The 16,295-nt window shown below is 31.2% G+C and overlaps 1 protein-coding gene across 2 annotated transcripts in view; it reads right to left on the bottom strand.

Moving 5' to 3' along the window:
* The window catches only part of VPS13A (vacuolar protein sorting 13 homolog A), a 253,920-nt gene that overhangs the window by 11,735 nt on the left and 225,890 nt on the right, over positions 1 to 16,295 (bottom strand). Inside the window, exons 69-70 of one of the 2 annotated variants that reach the window (XR_010659536.1) lie at positions 8,817 to 16,190; positions 139 to 224 (exon numbers count right to left, since the gene is read on the bottom strand). Coding sequence is in view for 1 of the 2 variants with exons in the window: in XM_065908328.1 (XP_065764400.1) it covers positions 139 to 224 (86 nt within the window). In the remaining variant the exon portion in view is untranslated. The remainder of the gene's footprint in view (positions 1 to 138; positions 225 to 8,816; positions 16,191 to 16,295) is intronic. The other variant, XM_065908328.1, reaches the window with a different exon arrangement.

Below are 16,295 nucleotides of genomic sequence, written 5' to 3'. Positions count from 1 at the left end.
TGTCTGAGCCACCAGGGAAGCTTCATAGTTACTATGAATCAGTGTTAAATATGTGGAATAAGATGTGAATAACAACTGCTTCACTTCATGAGTGATTGTCAGTTAACCTGTTATCAAATTATACTAGAGAAAGGTTACCTTTTGGTAATCATTAACATGTCTGTCTTATTGATCATGACATGGGTAAAATATTTGTATTTTGCAAATCTTCCATTCTCCATGACCTAAAAAAGAAAGGTGAGAGAATGAGGAAATTGATAATATCCTATTCTAATGCAAATAATGCTTAACTGATCCTCTAAAAACCGTTCTCAGGGGGGCAAATTCATTAACACACTTACACATTAAACATATTGTCAGAAAGTTGAATATTTACAAAATCATTGCTACTCCTTCTTAAAAAGTGCCTTTTGTACTACCTTATTCAAGATTACTCAACTGCAGCTATACTGGTGTTTAATGCTAGTTTTAGAAGATATTGTTATTTTACAAAGTTTAAGTGAAAAGACCCTGATGCTGGGAAAGACTGAGGGTAGGAGGAGAAGGGGACGACAGAGGATGAGATGGTTGGATGGCATCACCGACTCAAGGGACATGAGTTTGGGTAAACTCTGGGAGTTGGTGATGGACAGGGAGGCCTGGCGTGCTGCGGTTCACGGGGTTGCAAAGAGTCGGACACGACTGAGTGACTGAACTGAACTGAAGTGAAACCTATTGAAGTTAGTATTAAACAATCACATTCATTCTGTCTTGGAAAACAGATTAGTATTTGATCATATCTGTACAAAATCACATGTAAACACTAATACATATTTAAACATATGCATCATATAAACTACTCTTAGCTCCCACCTTGCCTCTTCCCTATAATTGTCACATCTGCCTTACAAACATGCGTTTCTTTGCCAATCTCATAATTCATTCAAAATTAGGAAGCAAATTATTTCTGGAAAGACAGGAAACCCAGATCAGCCCATGGAATAGACTTTCTTTTTTAAAACTGCTGAAACATTGTCTATATATGACGTGATTAACAGTTCTTTGTCTCACAAAATATAAAGTTAACTACATAAACAAAATAGACAATATTCTCAATATAATGTGCTCTGAAAATAGAATTACTCTGGCTACTTAAAATGTGTATCAGGCTAGCCTATTATTTATTAAAGGCAAGCAATGTAACTGTGACTAAGGTTCCTTAAGAATTTAGACAAAAATGTTAGATCTCTTGAAGAAGTTCCAAAAGAGGATATAAAGATTCTAGAAAACTGTATTCTATGAGGCTATATCAAAAAACTAAAATTATGTAATTTAGAAGAAAGCTAATAAGTGACTTCCTAGTAAGGTTACTTTAGAAAGCTGATACAATAGACTTTTTATTAAAGGAGTTTTTAAAAAAGCAGGATAAAACATACAAATTAACTGCATGGAAGCATTTTCTAACTTCAAAGATCATAATATTGAGGAAAGAGTAACTTTACTATTTACTGTAGTGAGTAGGGCCATTTAAACTTCAATTCATTGAGTTACAAATGAAAAAGGGACATAACCACAGATTCAGAAAAATTAATAAAAAGTATTAACATATAAATTTGCAAAACTAGTGGTAAAGTGGGTCATGTTTTAAGAAATTATAAATTATTAAAAGAAAGAAGCATCAAATATTGGAGAGGAAGAGTAGAAATTACTTGCAGATAATAGTATCTGAAAAACCCAAATACAAAATCCAGTTAACTTTACTTTAAAACACAGTAATCAATTTGAAAAATGGAAGGAAAACAAACCTGCTTACAAAGGTAATAAAAAGATAAATCTTTATACATTAAGTTTAATAAATAACACACAGAATTTGTATGATAAAAGCTGTAACACTCTATTGAGGGGAATAATAGAAAATTTGAAAATGGAAATCCATGTCTTATTCTTGGATACAAAAATTCATTATAATAAATATTTTACTCTTCTATCCCATTTTTATGAACTCTTAACGTGATTCCAAGATGGTATTTATTAATTTGTTTTGAGGAGGGGGAAAAAGTGATTTGACAAAATTATAATAAGATTTATCTGAAAATAAGTGATAATATAAACTATGAAAGAAGAATAAGAACTACCCTCACTGACATTAATACAATTTGTAAAGTTGCAGGTGTGAAACAGTTTGGTGCTAGTGGAAGTTATATACAGACATATCAATAGAAAGCATACAGATTCCAGAAACTGACCAAAACACAACAGGATTTTATAAAATCCTATATTTCCAAACATAAGTATTTATAAAATCAACACAACATTTCAAATTATTGGGCAAAAATATGCATTTCAAAATAAATGATGCTTCAAGCAACTTGCTGGCTAAAGCTAGATCTCTGTTTCTCTCTTTCCACCAAATTAATTCCACAAAATAAAATTACAAAAGTACTAGAATAAAACCACACTTGTATGATTTTACAGTAAAGGTCTAAATGTAAAACACAAGGTCCATAAGAACTGTTACGTATGTGGAAATTAAACACCAATGAACAGCAAAACAGTAAGCAAATAAATAGAAATAAAATAAAAATCAAAGGATAAATTAGGAAAATATCTGTCAATACAGTGATAAAGAACTAATATCATAACACACAGAATTCTAGTAATATGAACAAACCAATGGAAGAAAAAGGAGTTAGTCTATAGGAAAACATGTAAGGATATGACCAGGTAGTTCAACAAAACACAAAATCTGACAATAAACATGAGAAAATGTTTAACCTAATTCAAAATCAAGAAAATTCAAGTCAAATAAACGTATCCTTTGAATCAGAAATTCCACTGCTATGATTTATCTTATGCAAAGCCATGCCAAGAAATATATATAGGAATCTTCATAGTAATGTTGTGTTAAATGCAAAAAACCTAAATGTTCAAAAACAGGAGATTGTTTAAATAAATTACAGTATAGGCATACAACAGGACACTATACAATCAAGAAAAAGAAACAATCCTGCTTACAAGGGTAATAAATGGTAGATGAGTATCTACTGATACTGAAAATTGGGCAAGATACACTATCTGAAAAGAAATTAAATTACCGAGAATGAATGAGAGGAGCAGCAACACATACATTTGCATAAAAACAAATAATTTCTGGAAGGGTTGGTGGTAACACACCAAATCTGTTCACAGCGTTTTTCTCTGGGCTTAGGAAGGATAAAGATGGGGACGGGGGTACAAGGTAAGCTTTTATTTATAATTTTACATCCTTCGTTTCAGTTTTATGGTACTGGAAGAAAAATAAGCTTGCAAGTATTTCTTTTCTTTTGTTCTATATGGCTAAGTTTTAAAATACAGAATACAAATGTTTATTTCCTCAAGAATAGCACTACTAAAAGAAGCCAAGAGTCTACAAATCCCATTAATAGACTACAATCTTCAAATAACTTAAAATCTAATGGTTCAATTCTAAGTAACCAATTTTTATTTCAATATTGGGTTTGGGTATTGCAACTTAACTTATTATTTCTTTTCATCACTTTTCACTTTTAGTCCCAATCTGATCTGTACATTTAAGTAATTAAACCACTTTCAACAGTCACAATAAAATCTGATAAAAAGAAAGCTAATAAAAAGTAATTCATGCAATGCTTTTTGGAGTTCATAAAAAATCTCAAATGTAAAACTTGAAACATGAGTGATCAAACCGCTTTGAAACATATAATGAATGTATTTGAATAAACATCAAAGATAACTCAACATGCAGCAAAATTTTACTGGTCAGTCTCCATTAAAACATGTGACTATGGAAGAACAACAGGATTAACCAGCAGAATTGACAACCTTGGAACTAAATCCCATAGATGGATAGGAGAGACCGTGATAGCTAACCATCTTTCATCATGCTGTAAAGAATCTACAAATGTCATGCCTTTGGTCACAATTTCCTGATAAAATTATTTGACTCTGTAAACTCACTACATATGAACCTTTATACTTTTCTAAACATCATTTGTATTACTTTGAAAATCTGGAATTTCAGACCTCAAGGAATATTATTGTTCATCCAAACTAATCTCTTCCTCTTATACATGAAGAAACCAAGGGTCATTTAAGTGTCCTTCCTATCTAATCCTCATGACAACCCTGTGTTATTAGGTTAAGATTACAGTGAACTGACTTGCTTGGGGTCACTTGGTCAGTACTTCAGACATGTAAGTTATCAATGTGGGCTCAGAAAAAGTGGTTTATTTCTAATTTCAATGTTTTTCACTACACCATGTCACATGTTTCCGTGACCTCAAAAATGTCTTCAATATCCCTGGATGCTGGCTGTTGTCATGGAAGGCTGCTAAAGCAGCTCAGACTGGCTTAATTTTTTTTAGGTTAACACTGTTCCAATAGTATAATATTAATACCCTATCTTCTTCTACTCTAAATAGATCTACTCTAAATGAATGTTTTTCCTAAAATAATTTGTGATATCCTTTAAAATAAATGAAGAATTAGCAATACCAGAACTAGGAATCACATATAGTCTTTGCATCAAGACCAAAGTTTGGCAGAAATATCAATGGGTTCGTCTGAAGTTTCAAGTACAACTGCTGGTACTTTAGACATGTTCGTTTCATCTATATGCTACAGTGTTAAAAGAAAAGCATTTTTTGCCTTACTCATTAATAGAATATATAAATTATCCATCATCATTTAAGAATTTTCTTAATGAAATAAACAGAAACACTAAGGAAACTGCATTTGTTGCATATAATTGTCAGAATCTATAGGTAACAATTAAAATGTATGGTTATTGGCAAGGGTTTCTTTTACAATAGAAAGGATGAGTATGTAAACCTTAGTTTGCTAGATATAAAAAAATCCAAACCAAATTGGTTATACATTAGAAACACACAAAAAGTAGGAACTGGATAGACAGTTCTATCAGTTACTCTCTACTAACATCCATATTTCCTGCCAGATAAGCTCCAGTACTTTAGAAAAAGAACATTACCTAACAACTACAGTAATATAGAAAATACAGCTAACACTTTCAAACCATCTAAATGCTATGAAGTAGCAGAGTTCTATAACAAAAACATTTCCGAAAAAACAAACCAAAATATGAAAAGGCAGATGATAGGAACAACTCATTAACATGGAAGGCTTTAAATCCCAAATACAAGGTGATAATATTCAGTATAAATATATTTAAGAAAATTAGGTAAAGATAGGAATACAGTAAAGTAAAAAACAAAACCAAAATCTGATTACTATCTGACTTTTTAAGAAGAGGAGTTTCATAGAGGTATATATTAAGAAACATATATTACATATATTGAGGTAGCCCATATATATATAATATATAGCTCATATATCATATAATATATACATATATTACATATATTAAGATAGCTCAGTTGGTAGAGTCCGCCTGCAATGCAGGAGACCCCAGTTTGATTCCTGGGTCGGGAGGATCCACTGGAGAATGGATAGGCTACCCATTCTAGTATTCTTGAGATTCCCTTGTGGCTCAGCTGGTAAAGAATTCGCCTGCAATGTGGGAGACCTGGGTTTGATCCCTGGGTTGGGAAGATCCTCTAGAGAAGGGAAAGGCTACCCACTCCAGTATTCTGGCCTAGAGAATTCCATGGATTCTATAGTCCATGGGGTCGCAAAGAGTCAGACACGACTGAGCGACTTTCACTTCACATGAGTGATAAAAGGAAAATGAAATTTATCTAGATGAAAAAAAGATACAATACTATTGAGCAAAAAAATCTACTGGATAACCAATAATGGTTTACAGATTGGCTAATTTGGTTAGGAGATAATGGGGGGAAAAGTGAAAGGTTTATGAACAGATTATACTAAAAAAATTAAGTTTACTTTAAAAATGACAAAATTCAGGGAGGTAAACATAAAATTAAAATGCTAAGTGCTACCATTTCTCAATTATTTAAGAAGTAAATAAGTAGATGAACAACTCTTGTTCATCTACTTATTCATCATCTACTGAAAAAGTCAGTAAGTATAACTTCCTTAGAATAATATGATAAAACTTAGGGATAAAAAAGGATTTATCAATTCACTTCAAGTGTAAGAGGCATGAGGGTTATGGCCGGGAAGAACAAGGTATTCAACTAAGCTTCAAGGGCAAATATAGTAGACATTCACTTCCTGAAAGCTCAGTGATTTCATACATCCATATATATATGAAATAGAAGAGATATAAACACAAGTGAAGAGATATTCAGCTTATTGTGTGAGGCAAATTTTTTTTTTTTTAACTAAATCTCATTGACCGTGTCATCAAATCTGAAGAGGATTAGGCTTTGTTTAATCCCGCCCCCCCCCCCCATATCTTTGTCTCCTCACACACAAACAAGATATTTTGATTGTCAGCCAAAGTATAAATCATGCTAACACCTTACACAGCTGAGCATAACACTTGACATAAAATCAAACAGAAGAAAGTATTATCTTAAGAAATGTGAATTGTTACCTACTGGTTCAACTAAAATAGACTGGAGATAAGAAAGAAATAGCTCATGATTATGTGCACTGACAACAGCAGACTATTAATCAACAGACCTAATGCAATCTAGAAGTAGAGCCAGACAAAGTGGTTTAGTGTAAGTGGATAGTTACAAAAGTTTTCCTAATGCATTTCCAGCAGATCCTCTACTGAACATTTATTGACTCATGACACTATACATTTACTGACTCATGACACTATATAAACTTGAAAACAGTAACATTTCTTTCAAAATACTAAAATAGTCAGATGAGTCCAAATTACTGAGGTTTTAGTGTTTCTATACAATTAATGTGTGGAAATTGTCACAACATTCTAACTATTCTATTAACCTTTAAAGAAAAAAAAGGGCAAAATTTAATGATAATTTTGGGCCAAGAGGAGACAAATGAGAATAATGATGACCAAGAACTAACAAAATTATTATTCATCTGGAATAATGAAAATATAACAATGAGTTCCTATTAGACACTGTACTAATAATCATATACACAACCTAACTTTTAATCCTAGCAATACCATCAAGGTATTGTTAGTACAATGATCTCCATTTTACAGTCTAGAATATAAGATCAGACTAGATTAAAAGCTATAAAGCTAGTAAAAACAAATGGCTATTAATTGAACTCCGGTTTTCATGGTTCCAGAATCCAGGCACTGAGTCATATTTTATTACCGCACCTCCAAGTATTTTTACTGTGAAAATGAGTTCACGTAGAAGAACTACATGTATTCCAGTAGATGCAGTGGGATCCCATTTTAACAGCTCATTGAAATATGGACTCAGATAGTCCACAAGCTGTGTCATGCCTCTTGTAATGCTTCAATTTCAAATAATACCCATGAATAATTATCTATTTGGAAGATAATAAGACTAAAAAACAACTAACTCACATTCAAAGTGCACAAAATGTCTAAATGCACATTTTCCACATTGCTTCCTGTAGGATTTTTTCCAGTGGTAAATCTTCACTGAGTTACAGTTCATCAGAATCATCCTCAGAAGTAACTAGGATAACAATTTCATTTGAATTTACAACTAAAGACTCAATTGACAAAAAACCATGTGTGGTGCTTCCTTTCATGGATGACATTAAATTTCGTCTTTAGATGAATGAAAGCAGCCTCCAATCTAATTTTCTATGAATCGTTTCATTTGGCAGGAGAACAACTTTTCTTTCATAGGATATGTGGCTAATAAAAAAGACTTCATAATTTATGCTGAAGTCTTTTAACAACATTACTGTTAAGAGCACACATTAAAAAAAAATATGGATGAACTTTTACTAAGCTCAATTTATGATGAGAATTATTTGCTGTCGAAAGTAACCAGGGGACATTGTAAGGCAGAACTCTTATAATCAGTAGAGAAATCATGGGTTGAGTCTCAGGTTACAATTTAGCACATTTAGCTAAATAAAGAGTAACCACCTTTTCAACTAGGACTTAATGTAGAAATTTAACTCTACTTGTATATCCTTGGTAAGCAAAAATAAGACTCAAGTTGAATCTATTTAAGCATAACACTTATATTTCTTTTAAAGTTAAATGTGCTACATTTCCTATTTTAATAATATTTATCCTTCCTTAATATATTTATAAATTTATGGGATGAGTGATTTAGCACATGTCACTTCAGCAAGCTGAGCTGTTTTCATAATTTGTGAAGACTGAATGATCACGTATGTTAAATAGCTTTGCAAACTGTCAAGCCCACACAAATACAAATTGCTAGTGATGATTTATTTTTAATTTATGGGATGAAATGATGACAAACTTTTGAAAATGATTTAGTAATCAAATTAGCCTCATTTCCATTATTGGATTAAAAAATAATTTAAAAATTCATTGTACACTGGAGTGAGGAAACTGGAACCTCCCCTCAGTGAAACCATCACCTCCAGAAAAAGACGTAATTTCAAACTCCTATTCACACAATATTTTTATATAATTCTGGACTATTCTAAGTGAGGTGAGTTACTCCGCTAGCCCAAAATAAGTTAGTGGGATTCACTACTCAATGTTCAAAAGTATAAGCTTTCAAAAATGATGTGTCAAAAGACTCTCCAAGAGAGTTCTGATCAACTAATAAATGAAGTATGAGGACTGTATCCAGATGGACAGGTCATCCATCGTCTTTTCAGGGGATCTGCCTTATCTGAGATGCTAACTTTAATTTGCCGTGAGAACAGAATTTGGCTCTCTTCAGTTTTCTCATCCCATTCAGAAGTAGGATTCTGGAGAGGAAGAGTTAAAAGTGAAGAGTGAAATCCAATGGTCCTTTATCTCCTAGTTCTTGTCCACTTACTCAAAATTTCAGATGAAGTCAGCAAGAGTGTTCAGCACTACTCTGGTGATCTGACTGCCTATGATAAGCCCTTTTTTCCAGATCAGTTGTAATTCTCCTCCCGAAGTAAAGGGAAAGACCACATCAGCTGAAGGCAGTTATCTTCCAATTGCTATTAAGGCAGTGTTTGAAGCTACTTATAAACATCTGTAATTTCTGAAAGAAAAGAAATACACAACAAACAAAAACAGCCTCCCTTCTATATAATGGCAACTATGATATCTTTGTAAGAGATATAAGAGAGTCAAAGACAACACAGAAAAAAATTTTAAATGTCTGAAATGGTTGCAAATTAGTTACTGCATGGGATAACACAGCTGTCAATATTCATACACAATGAAAATCATAAGGATCATACACACATGTAAACACATAATTTAATTTTCTGAGAAGAAGATTTATTTAAGGGATACATTTTTTTTTTAAAGGCAGAGTCAAAAGATAAAAATATGTCCAATCAAAAAGAAAAAGTTTAAAAAAAACCAACAAAAAATAAAAAATAATCTATGAGATTATCAATAAACAAAAAGAAAAATCTTCTACATCAGCTATAGAAATATAGAAAAGTTCTGCCAGTTATAATGTATTGTAGAAATAAAGACCAGGTTTCCTACATTGGGGACTGAATCAATCACTTTTTTAATTTTTAGAAATTAAAAATAATTTTTTAAAAAGTGATTCAATTTATAAAAATTTACAATAAAATAAAAATATATAACAAAAATTTATATATTTGAATCATAATTAATAAATAAAGTTTAAAAGTGAAATACACTGTAATAAATAGTGGGGAGATAGGATAATTTTTTCTTTTCTATTCCTATTTTGCTTTACCAAGCATATATTACTTTAACAATGAAGAAAATAATCTAGTTTTTGAAAAATTTCACATCTTCTATAAAATACTGAAATTGTAGATTGAGAACCAATGTAAATCAAGTGATTCACAAAATGGATTTACCTTTTTCCAAGTAGTGTGAGTCTCTATAAATTCTTTTAATTCAAAGAAACTCCAAGTTCTACTGAATACATTAGAAAAATCTTTGTAGACATAATATATATAACAAGTTATTCATAAATGATAACTTATAGTAGAAAACCATAGCATTCCCAATTAAGAATTAAATATACTATCCTGATTATCTGTTGATAAAAACACAATGACTATATTATAAATGCTCAAATAATTAAGGATCTCTAAGATCCAGAGGAATAGCATAACGCAAATTTAGTAGATATCTGTTACCATTTCACTGCATAGAGTATGTATATGCAATGAAGAGGGCTACATTAAAAACCAGTTTTACAAAATTATTAAACATTTAAAGCTGATATTTGGAGGTAAACTATTCCTATATATTGGTTGATATGAAATAAACTGTTAAATTTATCATACTGATAGACATGGAAATGGTTTATCACATTAAGACAGACCAAGTCATAAATGCCTACATATGACCATTATAAATTATTCCAACTGGCTCCCCCATCATGGTCTCTGTTACTTGAAATAATATATTTCATTCTTCTTTGATTCAGGACTTTCTGTAATGTTTTGTATAGTATGCTTTGTACTCACTGCACTTCATAAATCTGAATATTCATCCACTGAAATTAAAGATTAAATTAACGACCTATACATTTTAATTGATCTCCATTTATTTCAAAGGTGTAGGGATAGAATAATAAATAAAACTAACATTCTTTTTACATATCCATCATAATTATTATTTGACCTAAATGAACAATCTGTGTATCTTGTTTAGACCCTACAGGATCTTTTAATATTTTGCACTTTTATAATAAACTATTAATATGTAAGGAAACCTGTAAAACAAAAAGCTGAGGCTTGAAGGTACAGTAGAAAAGTAATCAACAACAGGTGGGATGGTTGTTTCTGGTCCTCCTCCCATCACTATAGGAGAACATAACACAAAACTCCACCGTAAGATTTAAACCAGACAAACTAAAGCAGCTATTACAGCAGTCATCATTTGACAGTGTACAAGACTTTGGAATATAAAACACAGCAGCTCATATTTCATGTTGAACTTTGATGTCCTAGTCACAGATCTAACATGGCTCCATCTGTAAATTTTCATAATGTGACCTTAAAGTCACCACTCAACACTGCACAATGATATATGTGCTTTGAACAATTTCAGACGGTAAAATTTAGAAAATTCTGATCCTTTTAAAAACAGAAGCAAACTGAAAATTTCAACTTTCTTTTTAATAAGCAATATTCAAAGTCAGTAATATTATTCTGGACTTCATTTGTTATATCTAAACCAATGTGAACACTAAATAATTTCATTTACATGTTCTTATATTCAGATTATTTATCCATGGTAATAGGTATTCACAAACTCAGGATTTTTATAAATTTTTCTTCCTGTCAGTTTTCCCTATGCTATTCAAATGTCAAGTAGACACAAAGGAAATAGAGAATGAATGATTATTCCCTTCAGGAAGAAGACAGAAGACCCTCCCCTCCATCTCCTTTTCTATACAAAAGCAATGACTGCACAGAAATTTAGAACATAAATAAAATTAAAGGATATGGAAAGCTATGGTATTACATAGTCAATCTTTCAAACTCAGTTTTCTCAGTAGACTTAATTAGATGGAAACTCTCAGTTTTAAAGTTCTAATTAATTATAAAGCCACTAATCAACAAAATAACTGTTCATTTTATTTAAAATCCCAAAACTGAACTCATTTTCTATATATTTGATGAGGAATAAGAAGATATTTTTGTCTAAGTCCTACATCTCCATCAAAAAACCATACACCAATCCTCAGTCTTGAGTTTTTCTCAAATAAAGGTAACAATAAATACATTTTTAAAACTAGAAAAATAATTAATACCTGTCAGCAGAGAAGTTTGAAAAGAATATTTCACTGGGGCAAGAAAACAGAAAGAACAAGGGCAATTATCCTGTTAAAAGAATCTATGTCACTTCCAAGGGCTAATGCCTAAGGCCACATGAACAAAGTTTACAAGTTAATTTAAAATATTATTTTAAATCTCTTTACTATTCAGGAATTCTTAAATAAATGTAATTCTACCTCCAGTTTTCATTAATATGGTAAGGCACTGCTGAAATATCCAGAACTTTTTTCAAATAAATTCTTATGGACATTTATGAAATCTGTACCACAGAATTAAGTGTCACAGACCAATCAAAGGAAACTCAGTTGTAAATGTCTTGCAAATAAGCAGTTTAGCATTTTCCCCTTTAGAAAGACCTCATGGTTAGCAAAGCTGCGAGTGATCCAGCGATCGAAGAAGTCAATGAAGAAATTACCAGACCCTTCCTTCCTCAGGCACACACTATACATAACAACAGACTGTTTCAGCTTCCGGGAGAAGCAGCAGGCTTTGATTTTGACCAAGGGTAAGAAAGCAGTGGATGCTGACAAATACAAATTGTCTCTGATTCCTGTAGTGATTACTTTAATGGTCAGTGTTTTAATTTATTTACTTATTCTAAAAGATAAGAATATAATATTTTGAGGAAAACAGTAAATTCTTTGACAGTCACATATTTCTTAATCCTAGCATACCTAACCTTGATTTCTACTTAATTTGAATCAATGCTAGGCAGGTAGAATTTCAAGACATAAATTTTTAACTTCTGTTTTTGGTAACCTCAAAATTAAAAATCTGAAATAGTCATTTTCTAAGAAATAGGGAATAATAATTTATAGAGGTAAAATCTTGATAAACCTAAGAATTAGAAGAGACTCAATTAATTATTGGCTGAATAAACCAAAAGCTGAACAATTATGGCAACTGTCTACTACAATCTGATATAAGTTTATTATAAGCAAAATGCTTAACATAAATTAAGGTACATGCTCCTCTGTTGATCCAAATGCAGAGTGGTCATAAGGGATTATACATCATACTATTAAGAGCCATTAACTGATGTACATTAAGTACTCAGTTATTTAATGAGTGTTAAAAACTAGGAAGCATTATAATACTGTGCTACTTTCTAAACAGAAAGATATACAATGAGAGTACATTAAAAAGATGTGTTTTTTAAGTACATCTGGTGTAACAGAAAAACAGAACAAAAATTTTCATCTAGGTTAATGTTAAAAAGAAAGCCTTTGGCACACAAAACATACAATAGATTTCCTTATAGATCTTTCAGAAACATAGATTATGACATTTTTCCAATATTACCCAAAAGAAATACATATATCTATGCTTACTATAAAAATTCTTCTAATGACCTGAATTAATTCATAACATATTACAATAAGGATATAGCACATGGATATGTAAGTTAAAATGTAATGACTGTAAAACCAACTTTGTTCACTGTTTCACAAAAACTATACATAATAAAATGCAATTATAAGGAGAACCAAAGAACATATTTTTCACTCTCAGACTATAAATTATTTCACTGTATAACCTTTAAAACAAATCATGAATGTTTCTTATAATAGTAGTTAAACCTATTAGATTTTGGGATAGAACAACAAATTTGTATTGCTTCAAGTTACAGAAGTTTATTATTATTAAAAGAAATTTGACAAAATACTTCTGAAATGCTGAATAAGTATAAATTATTGACTGGCTACTATTCTTTTTCTTTTTTTCATAACTCAGTGACATTATAATACAGCCCAGAAAATCTACAGAGAACATTAAAAACAGCATTTTGCTAACAAATAAGCAGGTAATTTAAAATGAAATTAACGAACATTTTAAAAAATTGTCTTTAAATCTTAAAGACAGACTGTTATTGCAAAGCTATAAAATACATACAAGCAAATGCTGTAATATACGGCATGCCCTTTGGCTGTAAAATACATTTTTTTGGTGCTTAATGCACTAATTTTTGTTTTTGAAAAGAGAAAAACATTTTAAAAGGAAAAAGTACTTTTATCTCCCTAAAAATGGACATATAGGCATTATGGTAGTAATCATACAAAACATGTTAATGAAACATCCCAAATAAAATGACAAAGAACATATAGATTTTAACATTTCAGAATCTAATCATCGTCATCATTATCATCACTACTGTGAGTCACAATCCACTCCCTGTAGACCTGAATTCTCTGTAAGCATGGTAAAGAAAAAAAGAAGCACAAATGTTAGTTAAGTATGGCAAACTGCTTGGAAAACATGGACAATTATGAAATGTTCAAAAAGTCAATAATTTTGAAGAAGACTTCAGCTCTAAGTGGGGCAGTAATTATGGATATTATATTTCATAATCTAATAGACTTAACTCCAATTGTTGGCACATTTAATGTATAAAATAACTTGATGATATCAGTAAATTATTCCATGACTGTATCAGAATTATTTTCTCTCTCTAGTAGGCAACTTGAATAGACTACTAGGAAGCACTATAATAATGTGTCACTTTTGAGACAGAAAGGTATACAGTCAGTGTATCTCACATTTAGTTATCAAATATAGGCACATATAAATTCATAAACACAGAGCACCCTTTTTAGAAAGTTAGAAAATAAAAGGACCAACATCTGAAAGTACTAAATATTTTCTAAGGGCATTATTGTTAAATCACTTAGGTTAAATCGAGGTAGATGAGATTTGAAATATTGATTATGTGTCACCTACTTCTTTGCCACAGAACTGGTATTTATATGTTTTAGTGTTTGCTAATAGTAAAGTTTTAATTCAAAAAATTACCATTACCACTAAAGCAACAACCCACTTCTTAACACCTGTAAGGGAATAATGCCAAACATAAACATCCTAAGGCATCTGGTGAATTCCTACAGGTATTCAGACTAATGCAGTGCTTACTGCACTTGCTGAAAAATAAGTAATGGCTGACAAGGATTGTGAATTTTGTCATTTAAACAGCTCTTTCTGCAATTAATTCTTAAGACTGCCCCTCTGAAAATAATAGGCATGTTTAAAAATACAGTCAATAGTCATGGTCTTAAATCCCAAACTTTAAAGCTTTCAAAAACAATCAATGGAAAAAAGTGTAGGACAAATTTACTTGTTACTGAAATCAAGAAATCAACCATGAGAAACTTTTGGTATCTCAGGGCTTCCTTGTCATCTGTTCTCTAATAATGAGGATTTATGTCTAACCTCTCTTCACCACTCTAAATTCTCTTCACTGAATATTAACTATTCAGTATAATGAAATGAATTAATAATATGTTAATTATGTTCTAATAAGGGAAGGCAGGTACTGAGTAGGTATGTATGTTTCAATTGTATAACTATGAGGGATTTCTACAACATTTCCAAGGAATGATATACTGTCCTTATAGAGTCTGTCAACATGCTATTTAGAACACGATCTCCTAGTAGACTGCCCGTTTTATCTCAACATGCAATTATTTTGATGCTTTAAAAGCATTTTAACACAATGTAAAATCACATAACTAAATGGCATATATTAACACAATGGTTATATTTTATGGAAATACATTTAATGCAAAATTATATACTGGGCATGTAGTGGGTAAAAATATTAAAATTTGAAATCTTTACCCTGATCACTTTAAACATGACAATATTTAAAATATCAAGGCTATAGAGGAAAGACTGTATCTCTCCACAATTTATTATTACTATGCAATATTTTCAAGTCTGTACAACAGAATGACTCCTTGTTTTAAAATAAATCATTTAATTTAGTATTCCACATCTAAACCACAGAAATGACTTTAAATTGGTATATCCCCTTGTGAATGTTATCTATAGCATAATCCAGATTTTTAAAAGTCCAATTTACAAAGTAAAAGCTATGTAAACAGATAAAACTACTCCACTTTCAAACTTACTATTGCTCCAAAAGCTAACTTTCCTTACTAAAAGATGCTGGTTTTTCCTGTGAACTGCTTATTAATTTCACAGGGTTTTAAACAGACCATACAAACACAGAGCAGGAAGAAGAGTCATGGCCATTTAAGCAACTTCAAAAGAAAAGGAGAGCCCAAGAATTCACAGTAGCAGTAGTCATGATTTTTCCCCTTATATTGTCTAACTGGACAGGAGGATTATACCTGGAATGTTAGTGGTTTGAAGGAAGTACCCCAAACAGAAAAGGTCTAGCTGGGTAAATAAGCACCATCAGCTATGAAGGCACAATGGCTTTCAACAACTCTAGCAAACCCAGGACAGAACTAAGAATATCCTATAATAAGATCAGATCTGTAAAAATTCTACACAAAAGGTTACCAATATAAAAGCTTTCCTTTGCATTCAAAATACTGAAACAGCTGTATGTAGTTTGTAAATTTTAAGACTAAAATCTATAGTTGGCTTTCACTTGCAAAGTCATGCATTAACTGTTTTCATATCAAACTTTTTGATGCCTGTAAAAAAGAAAAAAAAATCTTATAGTAAACAAATGCACATTTAGAACCTAAGTAAATGTAAGAAACTTTAAATGAAATTAAGCAGAGAATATAAAAGACCAA

The sequence above is a fragment of the Muntiacus reevesi genome, chromosome 17 (assembly GCF_963930625.1).
Source record: "Muntiacus reevesi chromosome 17, mMunRee1.1, whole genome shotgun sequence".
NCBI classification, from domain to species: Eukaryota; Metazoa; Chordata; class Mammalia; order Artiodactyla; family Cervidae; genus Muntiacus; species Muntiacus reevesi.
This window is presented reverse-complemented; position numbering and strand designations above follow the sequence as displayed.